The sequence below is a fragment of the Pempheris klunzingeri genome, chromosome 11 (genome assembly GCF_042242105.1).
Source record: "Pempheris klunzingeri isolate RE-2024b chromosome 11, fPemKlu1.hap1, whole genome shotgun sequence".
NCBI lineage: Eukaryota > Metazoa > Chordata > Actinopteri > Acropomatiformes > Pempheridae > Pempheris > Pempheris klunzingeri.
Window position 1 is genome coordinate 20,044,808 of NC_092022.1, and position 24,672 is coordinate 20,069,479.

Below are 24,672 nucleotides of genomic sequence, written 5' to 3' on the forward strand. Positions count from 1 at the left end.
TAATGTATTAAACAACTCCCTCCTTTGTAGACTGTGCTATGTTTACACTCCTGCGGATGAATATGTCCAGGTGACACCTTCACGGCCACTGGGACTCCTTGTTTAAATAGGCAGTCTGAGCACTTTGATTGGATGTTTCTCATGAGGGTTTTATAACATCACTCAGGCACTTTGTCAGCTGCTTCAATGGCCAAAACTTCATCAAACTCATGCTCATGGGTCCAGTTCAGGGTGATAAAACCTCTTCACCTCACCTCTAGTAACCACCACAGTGTTGGAAAGAAGTGGCCTCTCGGTGCCTTTACTGAGTAAACTCACCATCTTTGTTCTTTGTATGCAATTCATACACACAGGCCTATTTTGTCACCATGACACCTGGGCTCCTGCGTTGAAGCTGTGCTTAAATCAAGGGCCGCCAGTGCTGGAAAAAAGTATTTAGGTCATTCCAGTTATCTGAATTATCAGGACTCTGAACGATGCGTCGCTTAAAGCAGCAACTAAGGCTTTTCGATCATGATTTCTGAGTTATTAAAGATGTTTGTGTCTTCTTCATGGGTAAATCTGAATTTTCAAAACAAAAAACTGGCCCGTCACAGCCGTGCACATGTACTCTGTCCAAATGTTGAATCATGATCAGAGAAGCATCACATCTTCATCACTTTATCACATGGAGGTTTCATCTTTAACAGTACTTTATAGGTTTATCAGATTTTCCTTTTTCTGTAAAATCTTCATCATTCATCTCAAAGGAAATTAGTAAGCATTACAAAATAATATTGTCAAATAAATGTAATGTACTAAAAAGTACAATATTTCCCTCTGAAATGTGTTGCAGTAGAACTATAACGTATCATAAATACCTCCAAATTGTACCCAAGTAGAGACCTTGAGTAAACGCATGTAGTTTATTTCCACCACAGACGACCACAATGGAAATAAGCCTCTGACTTTTTCCGTGACATCCAGCAGATATGTGTGTGCTCCATCTCAAATAAACCAAACCACACTTTATTTGTTAGATGAATTACGTCCTTTGTGTTTCTTCCAAGGCTGAATGCAGATTCACAGAATATATTATAATGAGTACTGTCAGACACTGATTCAGCCACAGACATTTGATATTATACTAAAAATGTAACCCTGTGAAGTGTTGTTCAACAGCTCAAAAAACATTCACTGCACTGGTTTATCACCTTCAACCTTCATGATGTTCTCTAATTTTCTGAGTGTTGCTTATAACACAATTTTAAACTGATGACTTCTACAGAGTCGGCCACATAAAAGGATGGTTTACTTCTGTTTGGGGCCTCAGAGACCTCAGCGAGTAAAAGCTATGGCTGTGTGTTCGGTATCTATAGTCGCATTAAAGGTGCTTTTTAGAAAGCTACTACCACTCCCTACTCTCAAATGAGTCTATTTGGTCTCCTGTTTGTTTATCTGTACCTCTCTGGGGTCTGACTGACCTGAAATGTAAGTAACATCAGTATGAAGGAAGCATGCTGTACACTTCTTTGTCTGCAAATGACCTTTTAGCGATTCACATATAAAACTTTTCCTGTAAACTACTCCCTCATTTGGTGTAATAACAGTATTGTATGAACATTTCAGTTCCATATGAAACCCACTTTGTGGCAAAGGGAAAGGTCACCACATCAGTGCTTCTCTGCGTATTGGGTTTTAATAAGGCCAGACTAAAAGTAAACTCAGTATTTAAAAAATACAGTTATTATTACTTTTACACATACAGTGGAACAATGAGGAAGTAAAGCCGATGTCAACAAAACATAAGGAGTAAACTCTGTATTTAGGACAATTTCATTTTACTTTTTGTTATTTTATTAATAGGATGTAATGGTAAGCTTGTGTGTACGTTTGTCTTCAGGTAACCGTTTGGGCAAGTTTGCCTGTAGTCAGTAGTACACAGTGGAGAGGAAGACAGGAAATGTGGGGAAAGATAGAGGGGATGGGGGGCAACAATGATCCCATGAGTATGCGGTGGTCTCTGACCACTACACCACTGTAACAACCCGCAAGACAAACTTTATTCAAGTATGATTTAGAGAAGTCTGTCCTCTTAATCCAGAGCTGATATTATAAAAACAAGGCAGTGAGAAAGATCAACAATTTGGTTAACTCTAGCTTAGAAGATACACAGTACGGTTGTGAAACCGCTATTGACACAGAAGAGGATCGAATCATTGCTGTGCCCAAAAGCCTAACAGGATTTAGTATTCTTGGCTTTCCTCGTCATTGTCAGAGTCGGGGTTCATTTGACCCAACTCCTCGTAATCCTTCTCAAGACAGGCCAGATCCTCCCTGGCCTCTGCAAACTCTCCCTCCTCCATGCCCTCACCCACATACCAGTGGACAAACGCACGCTTAGCATACATGAGGTCGAACTTGTGGTCAAGGCGAGACCAGGCCTCAGAGATGGCAGTGGTGTTGCTCAGCATGCACACAGCCCTCTGGACTTTGGCCAGGTCGCCACCAGGAACCGCAGTAGGAGGTTGGTAATTAATGCCAACCTGTGGAGACAAAGAGACCGTCAGATGGATAAAGTGTCTCAAACCACATTTCTTACCTTCATAACTTCACTTACCTTAAAGCCAGTGGGGCACCAGTCCACAAACTGAATGGAACGCCTGGTCTTTATATTTGCAATGGCCGCATTTACGTCCTTAGGGACGACATCACCTCGGTACAGCATGCAGCACGCCATGTACTTGCCATGACGAGGGTCGCACTTGACCATCTGATTGGCCGGCTCAAAGCAAGCACTTGTGATCTCGGCCACAGTCAGCTGCTCGTGGTACGCCTTCTCAGCAGAGATGATGGGCGAGTAGGTAACCAGTGGGAAGTGGATACGTGGAAATGGGACCAGGTTGGTCTGGAACTCCATCAGATCGACATTGAGGGCGCCATCAAAGCGAAGGGAGGCGGTGATTGAGGAGACAATCTGACCGATCAATCTGTTGAGGTTGATGTAACCGGGACTCTCAATGTCCATGTTGCGGCGACATATGTCGTAGATGGCCTCGTTGTCCACCATGAAGGCGCAGTCAGAGTGCTCCAGGGTGGTGTGGGTGGTCAGGATGGCGTTATAGGGCTCCACCACAGCGGTGGACACCTGGGGAGCCGGGTAGACGGCAAACTCCAGCTTGGACTTCTTGCCATAGTCGACAGACAAACGCTCCATCAGCAGAGAGGTGAAGCCAGAGCCAGTTCCTCCACCGAAGCTGTGAAAGACGAGGAATCCCTGCAGGCCTGTGCACTGGTCCGTCTGATGAGGAGGACAGAAGGACAGGACGGCCTCTGTTACAGGAACAGTTTTTGTGAAATGTGCCTACTCACTGTTTTACAGAGAGTCAGATCAGATGATCTATACCACTCTCATATCTGTCTGCAAGCAAACAATGACAATTCTTCATGAGGCTTTCAGGACATTGCACAATAAGTTACTCATCGTGTTTTATCGTTATTACCGACCATTTTACGAACACGCTCCATGACTCCATCAATGATCTCTTTCCCAACAGTATAATGGCCACGAGCGTAGTTATTGGCAGCATCCTCCTTTCCAGAGATCAGCTGCTCAGGGTGGAAAAGCTCTTTGTACTTTCCAACTCGGACTTCATCTGAAAGAACAGTTTTTATTCATAAAGGTCCATACAATCAACTACAACTTGTTTTAACTTGGCATACTGTGTTTTCCACTAAAGCAGGCATATGTGGGTGTGTAGTTTATTACTATTGACTTAACGACGGTTCCACAGTTGATCATTTAGTTTTATACTGATGGTTAGTTTATGTAGCAAACTCATGACTAACTTTGCTTTTTTCGAAATCTTTATCAAAATCTGAAAATCTACAATCTAAAAATAAGGCTCCTTTACAGAGAAATTTGTATAAAATGAAGCACGCAATATTTCCATATAGAATTTTCCATTAAATGTAACGATGACGCTATAAAAAATGCTTTGTTGTGGTAAAAGTGGCTTTTTCCAGACAGGTTCCAGGCCTGTGTGCCAAGAAATGTAGAAATGTAGGAAAACTGGGACTTTATCACATAAATTTTATATGAAAGACCACTTGTAGTGATCTAGCTTCAGTGAAGGGTCGGATGAGCAGTTTTAGATTGTGTGATGATGGTGGAAAAAGGTGAAAAAAATTCATTTTGTCTTTGCAGTTTCAAGAAATTTGAGCATAGGTTCAAGGGCCATATTGGGAAAAAAGGGTTTTGCCTGTCTAAACTCAATCCAATACTGCCCTGAAATTTTCTATTTACATAATACATTTCTGTAAATATTAACCAACATTGAATAAAAGGTAAAGGAGTCATCGCTGCTCTTGTTGCTTGGATACCAATGTTCCCATCAGCAGTTACCTGTGAGACCCATGTGGATGGAGATGCACTCACATAATAGGACGTCAGAAATGGTAATAAAAATAGAGATAAGCAGGGTAAAAATAAACACATGCTCAGGACGACTCACCGACCACTGTGGGCTCCAGGTCCACATATATTGCTCTTGGAACATGACGCCCAGAGCTCCCAGTATTGAAGAAAGTGTTGAAGGGGTCCTCACGAGAGTTGGGTTCTGCAGGACTGTCCAGGAAGATGCCGTCAGGGCCGACACCGTGCTCGAGGCAGAAGAGCTCCCAGCAGGCATTTCCTGTCTGGACACCAGCCTGGCCCACATGGATGGAGATGCACTCTCTCTGAACAGAAAGAAACAACACAGGAAGACTTTCAGAGGCCTGCCACACACACAAAAAAACAAACCCTTGTGGTACTCTAAACATGTTAGTCTTCCAAAAACATGAGCGACTTGTAAGCACAGCCATCCATTGCAAACATGAACCTGGAAAGAATGAATAATGAGCTTTGGAACAATAAAGCAATGTTTGCTAACAAGCGTGCCACTTGAACTTAAAAGGTGATGATGTGTTTTGTGTTCACAACATATTTCTTCTGCCCCCAAGAAGACAAAAATCAGTTATTGCAGGTTTAAAGTTGCATAAATATTTAAATTCTTCTATATGTAATTTCAAGTTGTGCACATTCAAATACTTAATACTCAAATACTCCCTTGTATGGTGTTTGGGTTTGTGGGACCCGATTTAATCCATTTTCATGTTCTTTATCAAAAGAAAAATTATACGATTAATGATTTTTTCAAACTCAGACATCAATATTAGCCAAGGCCAATGAGTCTGAGTTTGAAAAATTAATTAATCGTATCATTTTTCTCTTGATAAAAAAATGAAAACAGGTCCCACAGACCTGAACACCATACAAGGGTTAAAGTGAGTCCAATCACAGGCCATGGAGCCTACAGTCATGTCAGTGGCTCTGTGAGGCTGTACTTGATGCAGTGCTTTACTAATAATCATAAACTGTGTACAAGGAGTGGACACAGCCACCAAGACATCACCCACTGGTTTGTGGACTGCCATTTTGAAGCCTGGAGTTTGGCTTTGTGTGTGTCACCATCTTGGTTTTGGAGCCAGGATTGACGTTCATCATAGACTGTATAAAACATGGAAGTAGTCATGAATCCTCATGAAAATAGCTGCCAACAGCGGACCAGCCTACACAAACCACCAACACTGGTTATACAGGTTTGGTTAACTGCAGTGAAAAAGACTGTTGTATTTCTGCTGTAAAGTTGGCCATTTTAACACGGGGGTCTATGGGGATTTGCTCACTTTTGGAGCCAGCCTCAAGTAGCCAGTTGTGGAATTGCACTTTTTGGCACTTCTGCACTGGCTTCATTTTCTGGACCTGGAGGTTGAAGCATAGTCCCGCCCTACAACATAGCCTGCTTTATCATCGATTTTAACTTAAATTGAAGCATAATTTACAGATGTGTCACTAATGATTGAGATCATAAGCTCATTGGGGACTCATCGGGAAAATGAAATGAGTAGTAGTAGTAGTAGGGCCATTTTCTCATAGACTTCCATACAATAGAGACTAGACCCCCTGCTGGTCATTAGAATGAATGCAGGTTTAAGGTAACTTCTGCATTGGCGTTGCTTTTCAGACCTGGAGGGCATGTCCACTTCTTTTATACAGTCTCTTCCAATAACTGAGCTGCTAATGACTAAAAATAAAACACAGATGAGACCGATGGGATCATCAGTTTTGCAGGTATTTACTCATAAACCAAAGTATTTGACAAATTAAACATTTGACCTGATGACACTAGATGAAGGGGTCACCGAGGTGATTAGGATTAATTCTTATCATGCATATCTGTATGAAATTTCATGCCAATCCACAGTTAAGATAATTCACTAAAAGGTCAAAAATGTGAACCTGCAGGTGATGCTAGATGAAACAGGAGGGGGTCAACAAAATATTAAACTGCATCATTTGAAATTTCAACAAGGGGAATTGAAGCCACATACATTCAGTAAGACTTTTTTCAGATTAAAATTGATTAATTTACTTTAAATTCAGTGGTATTTAAATTTCAACAGAGAATTTCACAATTAGGTCTTCAGTTATTCATGAAATTTAAGTTATTATGGTGATGCTGTGCTTCCATACACATAAGCTCAGTGTGCCATGCAAACATGTCTGATCCTACACTATACTGTATTTGTGCTCTGCCTTTCCAGTTGTTTTGTGTAAACAATGTCAAAAACAGGACGGGCTTTTTCCAAAACTGTTCTGTTGAATCTGCTCAGTGCTTCCAGCAGTCGTGTTTCAACATGTTGAGAATTTCAGCTTTTGTTTTCCCCGCAGGGAGAACATCCCCCAAGATGATTTTTTGCTGTTGAGTGACATCTTTAAGACGGGAGTAGAGAGCCATTGATAAAATACATCAAAAAACCCTCAATATTCACAAGAAAATAGTCTTTTCTTCTGAAGGTTTAAAATCTTGAGGCTGAAGGTGAAGCTGGCAAACATCCTGTGAGGGATTATAAACTCATAAAACTATTAGCTCAAAGTGCAGAGAGTTACATAAAGACATAATTTCAGCCGTCAATTTCATATCTACACGTATGCTGAGAGAAACAACTGCATTTTTTTGCTTAAAATAGATACACTGTCCATGCAGCCAGAGGTTTAGGGAGGTTTTTTAGGTTTGATTAAAAAAAATCACATCATGTCATGCCCAGCTTTCCTTTGCAGACAGCAGTGGAGATTTCAGAAAAATGTACAGAAAAATAACCATGTAACTTTCCCATGATCCACATTTCCAGTAAAATGTAATGATCCTACCATGTCGTCCGAATGATGTCAGTAGTTGGTTTTGGTGCAGAATAGTGAGAGTCTGTGTGGCTCCTCTGCTCTGTCCTGGGACAGGTAATGTGTCTCCGCCAGCACAGGGCTGCTGTGTCCCGCCTGCTGCCAGCCGCTCTTTATATGTGCAGACAGCCGCACCGGTGTGTCTGTCTGATGGTGATTAGTCAGGCTGCAGACGGCGGAGCAGAGGAGGCTGTCAATAGTTGGAGGGGGGAGGGAGGGATGATGGGCTTCCTGCTTCAAAATGTCGTTTACAGTCATTTTTTGTTTTGCTTGTTACTGTTGGCACACTTCAGGTTGTTTTTTTTTTTTCCGCTTTTTAATATTTATCTGTCTGACTCAATTAAGCATTGTGTCACTGGTAGCGGTGGAAGAAGTACTCAAAATACTCTGTTACAGAAGTTCTGCTTTCAAAACTTGAAGTACAAAAGTATTAGTGTCAAAATATACTTAAAGTAATTCAACCATTCTGGCAGGGGATTGCCAAAGAATTAAGCGACGTCTTGGGAATGGAAGTTGAGTGTTCTTTTCTTATGTTGTGAATTCCCAGATAGACTCAGGATGCTCAGCACCTTTACAAATTTTTACAGGGCAGCGAGCAAGAAGGCCATAACCTGAAAATGGCTGCAGCCAAACCAGTGTAGCTGGTGAAGGCTGGTGAAGGTAGAGTTTATTTTTGACTGTACAAACTTCCTGGCAGCTTGTGACTGTCTCAAAGGGATCAATAAAGTTAATTTTTAAATTTAAAAATTTCACTGAACCTCTCCTGTGTTTTATCATCCTGTTGTGTATTTTACCTTTGATCTTTAAAACTGTTCATTGGAGTCCAGCTGGTGGTGAAATGTGTTTAATCTGGCAAATGTTTAGGTGATAATTAGGTGAATGTGGAAATGTACCAACTATTCAACCGTGACGAGTCTCTTTATCAAGAGACGCACTGACCTTATCCTGTATGGTGAGATGCTTTATCGTTATTCATTGGTTGGAAATGAGGCCTTTCTTAGCAAACAGAGGTGGAACCGTATCTGACCGCACAACTGAGCACTCAGCAAACCAGACAAAGCTACCTGTTGATAAATCTGTACGTCGATATAATTTGCCAGCGTTATCAGTTTGGTGAGCAGTTCTTTCTTTTCTGGGAAACATCGGGAAGATTCCAAGTAAAGATAAAACCAGTGGCTCTCAACATATTTGGCCTGTGAGCGCTTATTAAAAAGCAGCGTTTAGCCAGTTGTGGCATTTCTAACTTGTGCAGCAGAACTTTCTTTGTTTCTTCGCTGCGTCATTTATCATGTCACAATCCCCCAGATTGACCTCTTGACCCTTTGTAGGGTGCCATTCCCTAAACTGGGAACTGCAGGACTGAAATACCAACAGTGTGTAAAGCAGCTAAAACTAACTCCACAGTGAGCGGCTACAACACTAAAGTAGTAACAATATCATTTATCACTATCTGTCACAGGGGCAGGAGGAGCACTTCTGCTTTTAATGCTTTCACTTCACTTTGCTGATAATACTTATGTACATTAAGTAGAATCTTTAGTTGTATTAAAGTACTTTTACAACCTTTTATTTAAGTATAAGATCTGTGTGCACAAATACAACTGAGGCTGATAGCAATGTTTTTCATTTTGCAGGTATTCAGTCACAAACTGAGGTACTGCAAGGATTCACGATTTAATCAGATGATGACGCTAGAAGAAAAGTCTGAACTTGGTGTTATTCTTCAGACTGGACACAACACTAGCAAGTAGTATTTGAACAAAGAAAAGTATACAAACATACAGCCATCACTTATTATCTTATCAAAATACTATTGGGAGGTCGGACAGTGAAACCAGCTATGTGGCGGCATGCGGACATTCAGTTTTTACCGTTTCCTTATGCTCAAATGGACACATTAAGTTGTACAGAGATAAAATGGACGTGTCAGTTCAGTGAATCTGAGACATTAAGCTGATTCGAGCAGCTGGATGATTCTCCACATTTTCTCTGTCAATGTGAATGATGAGTTTTTTTCTTACCAAAGGTGCCACTGATTCATTTTACGACACGTGAAGTGAATGTGCGGCGGAGCAGGTGTTCACAGACTGACAAGATGCACCACAGATGAAACATGTCAGTTCTCAGTGTGTTTATTCACTTCCCAGGCAACAGTGATGTTATGACTTTGTGTCCTACATGTACATGACCAGAGTTATAAGCTGAGGAGAGACAAAAAAAAATCACATGCACCTCATACTTAATACTTTGTGATTCTTCCATTGTGCCAGATGGAGGGACGAAATAATCAAAGACAACTGGTACGATTCAGTCATTTTCTAAAATAATATTTCTCTCTAATTTTATACACACACATATATATATATATATATATATATATATATGTATATATGTTCTGAGAGCAACGATAAGTATTAAATCTTTTGTATTAAAGTGATTTGAATCTAAAAGCACTGTTTTACAGGAAGAATTACAAAAAAAGGTTGAATTACTGACCCATTAATGCCAAATGAGTACACTCAATAACAAGCCAATGTACTGTGACTACCATCAAAGTCAACGGGAGGCAGCATGGATGTTCACTGGTTGATGTAGGCCAAAGTCATAAGGCATATAGCAGCAACTGGAGTCTGCACCGGCTCCTTCTTATGTCTTCTTACGATGAGTAGAAATATATTGCACTTTGAGGACAAACTGAAAAAATAATCTCACAGGTAACGACAGCGACAAGTACCACCGAAGAGAGTCATGCAAGTGGTGATGGGCTCCTTGGAGGCCTCTTTTGAGGTGACGTCTACCACGGCGAAGCTGAATCTCTGTTTGCACAGTCCAAGAGTCGGAGGGCTGACCATCCAGTGGAGGAGGCGGCCCAAACTGCTGCACTTATTCATTTGAGAGTACCTATTTGCATACTGACGAACAAACATCTCCCTTTGTGGCTCCGTTTTAGTGGCATTTTAGCAAAGTCTAGCTGCCAGTCCTCCTGTCCGCTTTTCCTCTTGCGGCTCTCTTGGCGAAGCTCACTTTTCCCGTAGAACGCAGACGCCTGCATCACACCGCTGTGTCGCCATCGAGGTGACGACCTCCCAGGAGTCGATAACCGGGTCATAACATTCAATACTGCTAAGCAGAGAGTTCCCATCGTATCTGGAGGGAGATGTGAGACAAATGGAGAGGAACTGAGAGTTTTGACCAGCCAGCTCTGCTCTACACTCTAATTTTCAACGAGGTCATGTCACTGCAGTGCAGCAGCCTGTTGTACCAGCTGAACACAAGTTCAATCCAAAGTTAATTAGTTACACCTCACACTACAGTGCCCTTTGTGCATTTGTACCATGGAGACCTGAGGTACGTGTCAGCTAGCAGAGTGTAAAGGAACCACTGACAGAAACACTGTAGCGACTCCAGGTCAGACGCCAACGATGTGCCACAATTATAATCCATGTGATAACTTGCCTGATAACCACACATAAATAATAAGTTAATTCAACAATATGAAACAGATATATTACTTAAGGTAGAGACTTAGAAGACACGTGTAGCTTTTGTCTGTCTGACATGTTCGCAGAATCAACAAAAGACAGGAAACAGTGCCAATGTTTGTATTCTTCTGGTTTTGCGCCAATCACATGATAAAAATGTCATCGACAGGCCCACTCGCTCGCTGTGAGTTCTCTGGACAGTGACCTGCTCTGTTCACACTTGGGCTCAGCCGGACATTACCTGGACTCTGTACTGGGGAGCTGGGGGGGGTAGAGTCTGTTTGATGTCCCTTCCAGCTGATTCGGACATTCGTGTTCTCACATGTAGCCCCTCCAGCTGATGTCTGGATAAGTTCAGGGTCACAGTGCGTGTGTGAAAGGGACTTGAGTTATACAAACCAAGTGAGGCATTTTTGCAGAACAAGAACTGTGGATTTTGTTCCTGGTTTCTTACAGTTCAGTCATGCTATGAGGGTATCACTTTCACGGCCAGTGTGGAGGAGAGGGATGATTACAGCGACCAACACGTCTGTTAACATACATGTGATATGTGAGTGTTGTACTAAAATAAACTTCCTATTCTGACCCCACTGTCACAGAGAGAAGGTGTTAGGAAACTCTCTCTTACCCGGCGATGGCGTAGAGACGTCCTCGGAGAACAGTTGCTCCTACGTAGCAGCGAGGAGTGGTCATACTGGCTACAGTCGTCCAATAGTCTGTTCTGATGTTGTAGACCTCAACAGAGTCGAGGTGTGAAACTCCGTCAAAGCCTCCCACAACATAGATGTGGTCATTGAGTAAAGCCACACCAGCCCCTGAGGAAAAACAGTAGGAAAGTCTCAGATAAACAATAAGACCCACAGCTAGCTGTAATAATGGACTTTGTTCCGTTGTCTTACCCACCTGATCGCTTGGTGGCCATGGGTGTAACGCTTGTCCAGTGGCCTGTATGTGGGTCATACCGCTCCACTGAATTCAGGATGTTCAGCCCGTCGTATCCACCTGTGGGGAAATATCAGAGAAATGAGCTGCTGTGATTAAAACCAATCGACTGAAAGACAATTAACAGCTATCCTGATAAATCAAATTCATTGTTTATGTCGTTTATGTCGTTTCTTGAGCATAACTGACAAACGTTCCCTCATTACAACTTTTCATTTGTTAGGATTTTGTTTTTATTCATCTTCTGTGATGGCAGTTGGAATATCTTTGGATTCTGGAGGATTGGTGGCACAAAATGAGAAAATTGTGCTCTTCCTACAGGGAATGTTGTTGGGCACTTTCCGCTTTTTCTGACATTTATAAACCAAACTATGAACCGATTAATCAAGAAAATAACCACATATTGCAGCCCTAATATGACTATAATATGTGTCAAAGTTATTAAAGATTGACGCGTGGGTACCTAGGCAGTATATTAGTCCACTGGCCACCACCAGACCGGCTCCTTCTCTAGCTGTCTGCATATCTCCCAGCATGCTCCACTGGTCGATATTTGGGTCATACCGCTCCATGCTGGTATGACGTCGGCTGCCATCGAAGCCACCGGCAACATAAATCATGTCTATCGAGAGCCAAATAAGATGGGAAAAAGTGGAAAATCGTTATTGTACACTTTTCTGGCAGAGGAGAAAACATTCACGGGGCACGGGAGCTCGCTCACCTCCGAGCGTTGTGGCTCCTGCGAGACCTCTGCGCACATTCATGGTGGCGACGGTGTACCAAATGCCGTCCTCATCCGCTGTGTAGTCCAGGCACTCCACAGAGCTGAGCCTCGACCGGCCGTCGTAGCCTCCGATCACATAAACTCGATCGTGGAGAGAAACTGTGGCGACGTAGCGCCTTTTCCGGGCAATGTTCTGCATAAAAATTACCTGCCTGTATTAGCAAAATCACCTGGGGTTACATTAAAAAAAAAATCATAAGACTGTTTTAAATACTTACAGGGAGGAAGCTCCATTCTTGTGTTTTTGGATCATATTTCTCAACTATGTCTATTGGTGATTGTTGGCTGCCAAACCCACCGATAACCAACAAGACTTCTTTGGCACCTGAAAAGACCCAGAAAACACTTTTATTATCAGTGTGTGTGATTACAAAGCAGGCGTACAGGAGACATGGATTTGGCTTAGCTGCTATTAAAAACAGGATTCCTACCTAATCTAGCTTGTGTGCGTGGGCCTTGCATCTCACTCCTCAGCTCCGGTCTTAAGTGGAATTTCTTGGCTTCATCAACGAGGTCTCGACATGGCAGGCTACACCGAATGAGGGGCTAAAACGTGTCAAAGCTTGCTTAATTACAGTGGTGACTGTGATAAATACTTCAACACATAATCCTTTATTGAAAGCTTGGCGTATGATTACACAACAACCTGCTGTGTGTTGCTGGGCTCACCTCAGCATCAATGACATCTGTAATGTAGCGGGGGGTCAGGAGCGGCAGTCGAACAAACTCGAGCATGTCGGGCAGGTAGGGCTCTCGCTCTTTTCGGTTGTGTTTGACCCAGTTTAACACGGCTTCAAAGACAGGCTCCTCCGAATCCACCTACATTCAGACAGCAGATACAGTGAGAAGAATTACAGCTACATTAACAAGAGTAAACTCCCATTAATCAAACAATTACTGTCAACTGCAGTTAATGATGCTGTGCAATATTCATTAGTGGATGCAACCACTCTAGCGAAGCCGTCAATCTGTAACTATTATCAATGATTAATTATTTTTGTAACTGTAAAGACGGGCGCAACAAGTCAGTCTGCTAAAAGAAAAATCATAAAGTCCTCACATGAGAAAGACGACACAAAGAGAGAAGATTTTTTCTGAGGGCAAATTATCATTATGCGTGACTGTGATTTACATGCATGGTCTAGTTTTATTTGGAAGACAACAAAAATGACAGGAGGAACCATTTGAGAGCATTGATGATCTATAAATCTTTACTTGGTAATAACTGTGTTTTCACATAGCAAGGCATGTGGTTGGGAAGAGGAATTTCCTGAGCACAAAGGCAAACTTAAATCAGGTTTTCTTCTCTGCAATTTCATTGTCAGCCCAATCTGCGCAGGTGAGTAGAACTGGGGTGGCCCACTGGCTGAGATTACAGCAGGTTGGTACTTGCTTTTCTCTTTGCACACTCAGGTGTTTAACAGACAATAAGAAAGCTGTGAAAGTCAAGCTCAGTATGCTATTTTAGTCAAGTTGCTTTTTAGGCACCTTTACACCTGCTAAGTACCATTAGCTATCTATGGTATTCAGCAAATATCAAGCAACCAACAGCAAAAGGGCTCATGTCATTTTCCTACCTGGATCTCATCACATTTTATAAGCTTTTCAACTTCTGTCTGGCTGAGCAGCATGAACTCCTCATGCTGAACCACCTCGGAGAAATGCTTCTGCGAAAAGAGCTCGGCCGCCTGCATCAGGTCAAGGCAATTGTGAGTTTCGGCAAAGTCACGAATACCCAGACAGTTGGAGGGATCAAGCTGACTCTCCAAAAAATCACAACATGCTCTTTTCACCCCTGAGGAAAACAAAGATACAATTTGTACAGACACACGTATCGATCTCATGTCACTCAACCACCCTTAATTTACAAAAGCCAAAGTTATTTCATTTGAAAAGTGGTGCCATGTCTTGCCTCTGGGTTTCTGCAGTATTCACTCGGTTAAATTTAAGTCCTTTTTAATCCAACGTAGATTGCAATTTAATATCTGTTTGACAATCATAGTGGCCAAAGTATGAGAGTGTGATGGAAAAGCACTATGGATGATGTGGCCTTGAATTATTTGTCACTATTTCATATATTTTCACCACTTCCCAGCTGTATTTAACAATAACTCCTGAGTTGACTGATTAAATTAACGAGACCTAGACTTGGGTAAACGGCATAAACTGGATAAATGGATTGACAATTTGCCAATTGACAATGAGCTTCCAGCAACTGCAGCAGTAGTGTCAGTATTTGCAGCCGGTCTGACGGCATAGACTGAAACTCTCACAAGCCACAAACCACTATCGCAACACTCCCTGTTTTTGTTTGTACATGGATATAACGTCTCCTAACAGCCTGCAATCAGATACAAAAACAATATATAACCAACATTACAGCCTACGATGGGAAAAAGAAAAGATCTGAGATTAAATACCCACCGAGGCCTTTTTAGAGGAAATGGAATTCAAGGCTTTTTAAGATTTTTTCAAGACCTGCAGACACCGACCGCCTATACTCAACGATATCAACTGGCTTAAGCACACACTTTTCAAATCAAGGGACAGCAGGCGATCCTAGACGTACCTTTGAGCTGCAGCAAGCACGCAGCAGGGAGCAGCTCCTGTACGTTCTCCACGGTGACTAGCACGGTCTCTGTGTAGACAAAGTCCAACAGGATCTCCATCGTCGATGCAGTGAGCCCCTGGATGTCGACAAAAGACTTCCCCTTCTCTGCAAGCTGAAGAGGGTGTCAGGTGTAATGACAAGAAACATATCATTTAGGGATTAGTTACAAGCATTGGGCATTATCCTAAAGCAAGTCTTGTGATTGTCTTGTCAGCGGTGTCTTCTTTGGTAAATTCAACACCTCCAGTATTTTTAGCGTTACCTCACTGGTGAACATGGCACAAAAGTAGTCGCTGCAGGCGGCCAGGACAATCCGATGAGCGGGAAAATCTGTGTTCTCCACCCTTAGAGTGATATCGCAGAGTGTGTTGCTCTTGCGAAGAGAGTTCATGGCATTGAGGATGGATTTGGCATGGGAATTGGTCATGATGTCCTTGGGAGCCATGCTGCTTGGAGAGTCTCTCAAGGATCTCAAACTACTCCAGGAATCTAAAACAGACAGACACATCAGCCTTCACTACATCATTGGTCCATACAGCTCTATCTTAGTATACGCGTTATCATTAGGTGAGTGAGTGTTAAATGGTTGTGAGAAGTCTATACATTGCGTAGTGACAGAAACCATGTATATGTGATGCTATTTGTGTGTGATGGAAAGCCGGAGAAATAAAGATGTTAAGAACATTCAAGTAACGTCTAAAGGCATTTGTATTTAGCTTGAGTGTGTCCAGTTTGTGAGGTTTTCACTGCATGTTAGAGGTGGATATTATGCTATGTACTAATTTATGTCATGTGTCATGTAGGTTTAGTCAGCAGATTAAGATTCATCGTGCACAACGTGAGCTAAACTACTAAAAAGCAATGAGAGGTCGTTTTTTTTCTGTAACAGGACTTTGAATTTGACATGTTCGCTAATATTTGAGTGTCTCCTTAGTGATATTATATTATATTTCTTAAAACTTTGATTAGAGTCATTTTGCATTGTGGTATAGCTCATGCAACTTACCGTTAAAAGATTTGAATACTTTTTCCACCACTGGGAGGCAATAACTATAGCTACACATTAGCAAGCAGCAGCCAACGACAGCTGAGGGCTAACGCCAACGCTAGACAACAACTAGGGAAAACACAGCCATACAAAGTGAGCTGGTGGCCAGAGGGAGACAACACATGAAGCGACACACACAGAAGAACTTGTCAAGAATTTACATAATACCTGTCGCTGCAGTAAGGCTGAATCAAAGCGTTTAGCTAAGTTGCGTCGCTAGCTAACGTTAGTAGCACCAAAGTCCCTTGTCCCAGTCCTTGCTGTCAGTCACACTTGTGTGGAGAAAGACACTGAACTACACCTCATCCATGATGGCCCCTGCTAGGTCACACTACGCGCGGCCTCCGTGAGGACATATATGTGTGTGAGATTTCAAAATAATCTCATATCAACCCCAGCACGAGTTTTAACCAGCTAGAATATCTCGTTGACTAAACTGCAGCAGGTCACAGCAGCAGCAGACTCCACAGATTGGACGTAAACAGACCCTTACGTGAGCGTACGTGCGCGCTCCCGGTGCCGTACGCTCGCTGCGTTCCAGAAACAAGATGCCTTCCGCGCGTCCTCGCTGCTCCGTCGCTACAGCCGCCGTCGAGGAGGTAAAGTGACTCTCCCACACTGACAAAGTTACACTTCCTGGTCTGGTGAGGGCTCACTAATCACGCTTCTCACCCGGAGAATCCGCGGCGGAGTATTTTGGCCTTTAAAAAAGACATTCTGCTCTTTTTTAGCCACCCGAGGACGGCAGCAAAACCGTGTAGGAGGAGCCAGCGGCGTGTTTCCGCTAAGCCCAGGCCGAGAGACGGTGACACGGTAATCTACTGTGCGCTGCCCCACCGAGCTTTACTGAAGAGCGGCGGAAAGGTAGGCAGCCACTGCCGGACGCTGTTACAGAGAAGCCTCACACGCTGTCTGATCGCCGGGGAGCTGCGGCTGTCCGCGCTGGGAGAAGGAGACGGAGGAGTGGAGGCTGGACGGTCAGCGATGGAAGCAGAGTTTCGGGAAATCGACGAAAACGGGAGTTGGAGCGCCGTTTATCAGGTAAGACCTGCGGGCAAACCAAGGTGGGAAGGGGCTGCCGGTGAAGCTGCTTCTTTTAGGCCAAATGAAGGCTAATGCACGGTGAGTCTGCAGCAGCCTGGCGACCATTTCTGTAGGTTTATAGTCCGTGTTCCGCCCGCTCGGACCAACCCGATGATTGATGTGTCTGCCTGGGTCTGAGGCGAGCCCCACAGCACTAAATCTGCTGCATCCAAATGCTTCAGTTTAGTGTCTGATTTCACTTTGTGTTGCACGGGCTTTGGCATTAGTATTTCAGCTCATCAACTTCTTAATGGCATAGTTTCTTGCACAAAATATCCATCAAATACAGTGTGAATCAGCTGATATTACCATACTTATACTACATACACTTTAAGGGAGTTGTCATATAACATTTAGCAGTAAGAGCAGTTGACAGATGGTGTATTTTCCCCAGAGTTGAATGAAAGAAGGAACAGCTCTTGCATGTTAAAAATCCTCTGTTCATGCTTAGATCCTGCACACAACAGCCGTGCAGACTCATCCTGCATCATCCGTGTTGCATCAGGCCTCTAATGTGATGTAAATGAAATGGTAATGTATTGCTGTTTTTTCTTTTATTAATCATTCTGTCACAGGAGATTCGTCAGCAGTCATGTGAACTCCCATGCAAGGTTGCCAAATTACCAGAAAACAAGAATCGGAATCGTTACCGAGATGTCAGCCCATGTAAGTTGCTCCTTGAATGCACTGGACGTAACAGTGTAAAACATTTAAAATATTCCTTTAAGTCGCTGACGGCTCTGTAGACGCTTAGGGTGAGAGTCAGGGTCTTCCACAGCTGAGAGTCATCCATGGTTTATCTATGACTTCCTGCTGTTTGACCTCAGGTCCAAGTGTTGTAATAATAATCATTAGAAATGACATGACATCAGTATTACACAATAGGCAGAGCATTGCATCACTGCGGACGGACAGACGTAATTTAAAGGATGTGACTTCCAATTCCTAACTCTTGTCCTCAATGGATTTATTTCTGTGTTTGTTGAAGGTGTCGGTAGACTTATACGTACATGGAGGTGAGGCCACATGAGCCTGGCAATCTAACAGTCCTCCTCTGAAACCCATTTGTTTAGGCTGGCTTTTATCTAATCTTCTGTCTGGATAGTATCTTATATTCTCCGTGTAGGTTCATTTTTATTGTGTTTATTTACAGGGGAAGGCGCGCATTAATCAATATCGACGTTTAACCACATCAGTGTAAATCGACTGCTTATTTCCCCCTGCACCCGACACAACGGCACACCAAAATGCCAAATAATTAAAAGCAATAGTGCACAGGAAGGTTGCAGTGACAGTTCGGGAGAGAAGAATCACAACAATCAGTCCTAGCACTGAAGAAGTTAGAGTTGATCTATACACACATCAGATTATTCAGATTATCAGAGTGCATTTTAAGTTTGATTTTAAAGATGCTTCACGTTATTTTCTCTGCTTCTAGCCACACACTGTATTCTTCAAAGCAACATATAAATGTAGTTATTATTTATATCTTCTACTGTTCTGCTGTCCTCACTGACACGCTGCATTTGACCACAGATGTATCTTTTCATGTGAGAATAACTGGTTGCCGTATATTGTAGTTGCTTATTTTTCAGTAAAATGTTTTTCAGTACCGTCCCAACCCAACAGCTGAATGTGTGGTTTCCTCTCTTTCACACTGAATAAGCTATGCAAATTGCGCAGACCGGCTTGCAAATAGTTACTGTATATGCCATCAAGCGTGTTTCTTACTCACTTTTAACAAGATGTGAAAATCAGTAACCTGAAACCCGTTCTCGCTGTTTACTTTTTAACTGAGCTGCTCTTCGGCTGGATATCAAGTGAAAGCATCTCAGTGTTTAAGCCGAGCGCTAACGCCCGTGTTTTGTTCAAAGACCGACTTGTCATGTGTTCCAGCAGCTGTGCTAGTCTGAGAGTTGCACTTGTAGTCTCCTGGGATAAAAACACACGAGTGTATTTTCATGATTCTTTTTTTCTCCCCCCCCAGTTGACCACAGCAGAATATGTCTGCAGCTGGGTACGAATGACTACATTAATGCCAGCCTGATAACAGCAGAAGAGGCACAGAGGAACTACATTCTCACTCAGGTAAGAGACAGAGAGATTTCACCTGTCTACAAAGATAAACATGGGGGTAGACAAAATAATAGAAACATTGGTCAATATGGCTCAATACAGTTAAACTGCACCACAATCGAAATCCTCACATGTTGAATCAACACCACTCTGAAACAGTTTCATCAAACACTAAACATCATAACCTTCATGAGGGAAGGATTTATTGCCAGACTGTTGGTTTGTAGCAAGGTGCACCTAATACAATGTCAACTTCTTGTGTAAATATTTAATAAATGGCTCATAAAATACTATAATGTAATTGTTTGCAGATATAAGTGTTTATTAGTGTATTTGTCTATATCTCCTCCTGCTGGCAGTCATAAAGTGGAGGTTGGTGTATAAACAGACAAGGAATTACAAAATAATCAATGGAAAGTCTAGTAATATATATAATGCCATCCTCACAGGAGAAGATAAATGAAGGCACTTAACCCTGCGCTGTTCTTATTCAGTTGTGAATAAAATCCAGTGTTGTAATACAGCACTCGCTCTCTTTCAGGGACCCCTTCCAAACACATGTGGCAACTTCTGGGAGATGGTGTGGGAGCAGAGGACCCGCGGCGTAGTGATGCTGAACCGAGTCATAGAGAAGGGATCTGTAAGCAGCCGTGTCTTTCCTCACAGTGTAACGTCTTACTGTGAGACGGTGTTAGTGTGTTTGCCTCAGTGACCTCACTGCTCTTCTCTCTTTAATACTTTTCGTTGCTTCTTTGCTTGGTTTTAGGTTAAATGCGCCCAGTATTGGCCACAGAGAGAAGAGAAAGATGCTGTCTTTGGAGACACCAATTTCAAGCTTACCCTGATCTCAGAAGACATCAAGTCTTACTACACAGTCCGTCAGCTGGAGTTGGAAAATCTTTCTGTAAGTTCTTTTTTGCTGGCCTCTTCTGCCTTTTGGTTCTTCCTGTATGTACCAATATGTCTGTGCCTCTGATCTCCCTTTACAGACTCAAGAGACTCGTGAGATTTTACACTTTCACTACACCACCTGGCCTGACTTTGGGGTACCAGAGTCTCCTGCCTCCTTCCTGAACTTCCTGTTCAAGGTGCGAGAGTCGGGCTGTCTGAATTCGGACCACGGGCCGGTGGTGGTGCACTGCAGCGCCGGCATCGGACGCTCTGGGACCTTTTGTTTAGTGGACACCTGCCTCTTATTGGTTCGTACAGAGCTCTGTTAGTGAGAAATCATGACGTTGGCAGAGTTTATCTCGTATACCAGGAAATTAGCTGACACTTAACTCCACAGCTCTCTTACAGTTATATGTGGAAGCTGAAGTTTGAGTTCTCAGCCAAGACTGTTATGTGCTGCCATTTGTGTGTAGATGTCCATCCGCAAGGACCCGTCTACAGTGCGTATTCGCGATGTGCTGCTGGAGATGCGGCGCTATCGAATGGGCTTGATTCAGACAGCAGATCAGCTCCGTTTCTCCTACCTTGCTGTCATTGAAGGTGCCAAGTACATCAAGGGAGACACATCTCTGCAGGCGAGTCCTTCCTCTTTATTCTGCTCTGTGTTCTTCAGGTTCAGATTTCACGCTGCGTGCCTTCATTTCAGAAGAATATTCTTCATCTGCTATGAGAATTAAAAACAAAAGTACTGCTTTGTCTTGATTTCATGTGAAGTATGTTCGCACATACTCAAGGGGACATTGTTGTTTCTCCAGGAGTCGTGGAAAGAGCTCTCTAACGAAGAAGATGATCCTCCAGAGTTCACCCCTCCTCCTCCCCTTCCTCCTCCCAGAGACCCACACAACGGCAAAGTTCAGCCTTCCTTTTTCCCTAAAAATGATGCGATCATCCAGCGGATGGAGAGCCACAGTCTGGGGTAATCATCCAAATAATCCCTCTGAAAGATTTAGTTTCACTTTATCTGTCGTCGTTAGTTTGAACTGTTTTCAGAACAGGATTAAGTCCACCTGCCTGCCACAGTATTGTTATATTTTATATGTATATGATATATTTACTTTTGTGTTGTGTATATATATATTACATTTTTTTCTTATCTTTTAACTTTAATTGCACTTTAATTGTTTTATGTCATCAATTCTCGTCGGTAATCTTAACTGGCATGATTTTTATATACATCCTATTGAACATTTTTGGAGGGAGCCCCAGAATTAAGAATTTTCTCGCCACTGACTGTTTCACTCTACTCTGTTGTGCACATGACAAATGAAGAACTTGAATCCAGCTAAACCTATAGCTTATTTGGCCGTGCCAGCATGCCACTAGTTGCATAGTGTTAAGGGCAGGGAAGCACACTTTAATGGAGTACAGGAGGTCATGAGTAGCGCTGAATCAAACCGCTGATTATTAAACAGTAGCAGGTGAAACTGCTAAACTTTGCTAAGCTTTTAAGTCTCGGCAGAGACGCTGCAGATTTTTTTTTCTGTTCAGCCAAGACGAACTGTGTGAAAAAAGTGTTTATTAGTCGATTTCGTTCTGTTGGTACACATGATATTTTGTGCCACTCAGAGCTGTGGATTTAAGTTTTGTGAGCCAAATGGAACCCCAACCAGACGCTTGCCCTTTTAAACTTAAACTTCCACCAGTAAAGGTTTTCGTAATGTGAAAATCAGCTGCTGGGAAAAATCTTTAGTGCTGTCTTATCAAAGGCAATCGACCATGTGAACAGAAAATCACTGGAGCATCACGAGCTGTTGCATAACTTCCTGTGTCTGGAAGTTGTGCTGAAAATATGGTTTAAGTAATTCCCATTACTAAAAACTGATCTCTGCAAAAATAAGTTTGTGTGGTTTCACCCATTTTACTGTAGTGGGTTTAATCCACTCTCTTACATTCTGTCCTCATTCAGGTCCTCACAAGAGTCGGAGCTGCGAAAGAGGAACATTGCTGCCCCCCAGCCTCCTCCCGATGATGCTGATCAGCTCGATGGTCACATGGGAATCCAAGACCATACCTCCAAAGCTCCAACCAAATCCCAGCAGCAGCCGCAGCACGAGGCCAAGGAGCAGGAGCTGCCCGAGGGAGTGGGGCAGCCAAAGGAGAGCTCTCCTGTGCCGGGGACTTGGTCCCCTCTACTAACCAACGTGTGCCTGTGCACGGCACTGGCTCTCAGTGCTTATGTCTGTTATCGAGCCTATTTCCACTGATGTCTGTCCTTCCTCCTTCTTTGTGTCCCCCCCCTTGTCTCTCCACTGATGTTGCAAAGTGGACTGAGCTGGCCAGTCAACCTGCTTCGACTCTCTGGGTTCACTCCGCGAGTGAGTGGATTATTCAGACTTCAGCAGATTCAGGTTCACTCATTTATTTTCCAAATGCAGTGCGAGGGCTTGGCTGCCTAAGAAGAACAGCCTGCCAAATCCTCATCACCCACCCAAACGTTCTTTCAGTAAGTCATTATGGATGCTCAGGGCCTCAGTTTTTCAGGTGTCACAACCCAAACACGCGTGCCGACTTTAAATGTAGACTCAGCAGACAAAACATATGGTGGTATGTAGAGGAAAGGGTTTGTTTTAGCTCCCCTGCTCTGTGAACCAGGATGAATGGTCTGTCAGCCCATTTTACACGCGTCTCCTCTCTTAAACGTGTGCGTTCTTCCGTTTCACCCTTTACTAAAGTGTCCGTTAGGATTTCACTTTGTTTTGCTCACACAAATGGATCAGAAATCACAGAGCCAGATTTTGACCAGCCTGTCTGTAAATAGGCCAGTAAGGTCGACATTTTAAGAAAATATTTTGTTCTTTTTTTATTAGTCAATATTAAACCAAACAGTCAGGTGAAATGTGTGAAAGAAAGACGGAAGCATCCCTGTGCCCACTAGATGAGAGATGCATGCTTGGGTGGGCATTGTTATCTGTCCTCACTGGTGGCCTGTGCAGGGCTGTAGGAGGCATGCTAGTTGAGTACATACAGTGTGTGTGTGTGTATGTATGTTTTTCTTTTTTTTAATTTTATTTTTGTGTGTGTGTGTATGTTTTTCTTTCTTTTTTTAATTATTTTAATGTGTGTTTGTGTATGTACGTTTGCGAGAGTGGTAGTTAGCGGAGCTTTCTACTGATGCTTGAGTTAAATCTACTCCATGAGAAATCTTCTAACATTTACAGTACATCAAATGTGAGATGTAGGGTTGGGTTGTGATTCCCTCTGCGTTTTCTATCCCTGGTGGCTCAGCAGTGACACCGAAAAGTCTTTTTTAGAAACAAAATGGTGCACGGACAGGGTGACATGGGAATCTTGACATCTTGAGATTTTTTTTGAAAATAAGGTTATAACACCTTGCTTTTGCTCAGTTATTGTTTGGGAGAACCGAACGCCTTTCCGACACTTAAATGCGTTGGAAAGTGGTGTGCGTTCAGTCAGTGGAGTTGGGCTCAGGGATGCCAACTTAACGAGACACAAAGTTGCTACCATCCAACTCTTTTCGCCAGCAATACAAACACTGAACATGTGTCACCCGTTACTTTATCAAACTCAATTTGAACAGGGAAGCAGGGATTTTGAACAAACCAAAAATCAAACACCAGCACAGGGATAGAAACAATACACTGTAGTGATGATCCATTGTATCATGGCATGGCCCTGAGCTGGCAATATTGTTTTATATTATCACGTTTTTTAGAATTTGTTTTTTTTTTTTTTTTTTTTTTTTTTTTAGCATGTTGCATTTGTGAATCAACAGGTTTGTCCTAAAAAGAGATTAGCTAAGCTGCTAGCATTCAGTTTACCTTTATGACTCGACAAAGTTCGAGTCCGACAGCTGTATCTTTCTTTAGAATGTATAAATGTCCTCCCCAAGGACACACTCTTATTAGATATATATATTTTTTTCAAATCAGGTTTCAGTGTGCTGAGTTTTTTTGTTTTTGTTTTTTTTGTTCTGCTTTAGCAAGGGATTAAATCTCAGCACCTGTGCAGCCATTGCACCAGGTTTTCCTGTTTTTCTATACTCATGCTGAGGTCAAAAACATGTATTTTTTTATTTACATTTGTTGTTTTCCTTTTTAAATAAACGAAAAAAGTCTACTGTTGATTTGTTCTGGTTTTTAGAACAGATTCACATCTATAACCTCATTCTCAGTCTTAGTTCTGAACAATGACTGTGGTAATAAAAGGTCACACATCCCTGTGTTTTTATCTCATTGTTGGGTCGGTTATACGAGTACAAAGGCTCATTTGTCTTACCGTAAAAATCAGCTCTTTGTTTTGAAGTAGTAGTAAATCATTTCTGTGCTTCCAGATGTTTAGGTTTATTCTTCTGTGACCATAAGGTGCAGATGTTGAAGTTTTTCCCACTTTTCAGTTTGTCATCACAAGTTGCCTGTAATCAGACATTAAAATTAACATGTCACAACTGATCAAAGTGTCTCATAGTCACAAACT

At 42.6% G+C, this 24,672-nt stretch overlaps 3 protein-coding genes across 5 annotated transcripts; 1 reads left to right on the forward strand and 2 right to left on the reverse strand.

Annotated features, from left to right (window-relative positions):
- Window positions 1-2,024: 2,024 nt before the first annotated feature.
- tuba5 (tubulin alpha 5) lies at window positions 2,025-3,602 on the reverse strand. The gene is made up of 3 exons (XM_070839205.1): window positions 3,487-3,602; window positions 2,600-3,280; window positions 2,025-2,525 (listed from the first exon to the last, which is right to left on the reverse strand). The coding sequence occupies exons 1-3, from the start codon at window positions 3,505-3,507 to the stop codon at window positions 2,226-2,228; spliced, it is 1,002 nt and encodes a 333-aa protein (XP_070695306.1). The 5' UTR covers window positions 3,508-3,602; the 3' UTR covers window positions 2,025-2,225.
- Window positions 3,603-9,377: 5,775 nt separating this feature from the next.
- Window positions 9,378-16,579, reverse strand: LOC139209232 (kelch-like protein 12). Of its 3 annotated transcripts, XM_070838869.1 has the most exons (13): window positions 16,297-16,579; window positions 16,087-16,197; window positions 15,343-15,569; window positions 15,039-15,192; window positions 14,047-14,264; window positions 13,139-13,288; window positions 12,901-13,015; window positions 12,688-12,794; window positions 12,407-12,602; window positions 12,149-12,307; window positions 11,647-11,745; window positions 11,372-11,558; window positions 9,378-10,408 (listed from the first exon to the last, which is right to left on the reverse strand). In XM_070838869.1, exons 2-13 carry the CDS (start codon window positions 16,142-16,144, stop codon window positions 10,282-10,284), a joined length of 1,797 nt encoding a protein of 598 aa, XP_070694970.1. In that variant the 5' UTR covers window positions 16,145-16,197; window positions 16,297-16,579; the 3' UTR covers window positions 9,378-10,281. The 3 variants fall into 3 exon arrangements, with proteins under 3 accessions (XP_070694970.1, XP_070694971.1, XP_070694969.1); XM_070838870.1 differs by lacking the exon at window positions 16,087-16,197; XM_070838868.1 differs by having other exon boundaries at window positions 16,087-16,579.
- A 187-nt stretch (window positions 16,580-16,766) lies between these two features.
- On the forward strand, window positions 16,767-24,320 carry ptpn1 (protein tyrosine phosphatase non-receptor type 1). Its single transcript, XM_070838872.1, has 9 exons — window positions 16,767-17,169; window positions 17,787-17,877; window positions 19,199-19,299; window positions 19,829-19,927; window positions 20,054-20,191; window positions 20,277-20,486; window positions 20,652-20,813; window positions 20,994-21,154; window positions 22,145-24,320. The coding sequence occupies exons 1-9, from the start codon at window positions 17,113-17,115 to the stop codon at window positions 22,440-22,442; spliced, it is 1,317 nt and encodes a 438-aa protein (XP_070694973.1). The 5' UTR covers window positions 16,767-17,112; the 3' UTR covers window positions 22,443-24,320.
- The last annotated feature ends 352 nt before the right edge of the window (window positions 24,321-24,672 follow it).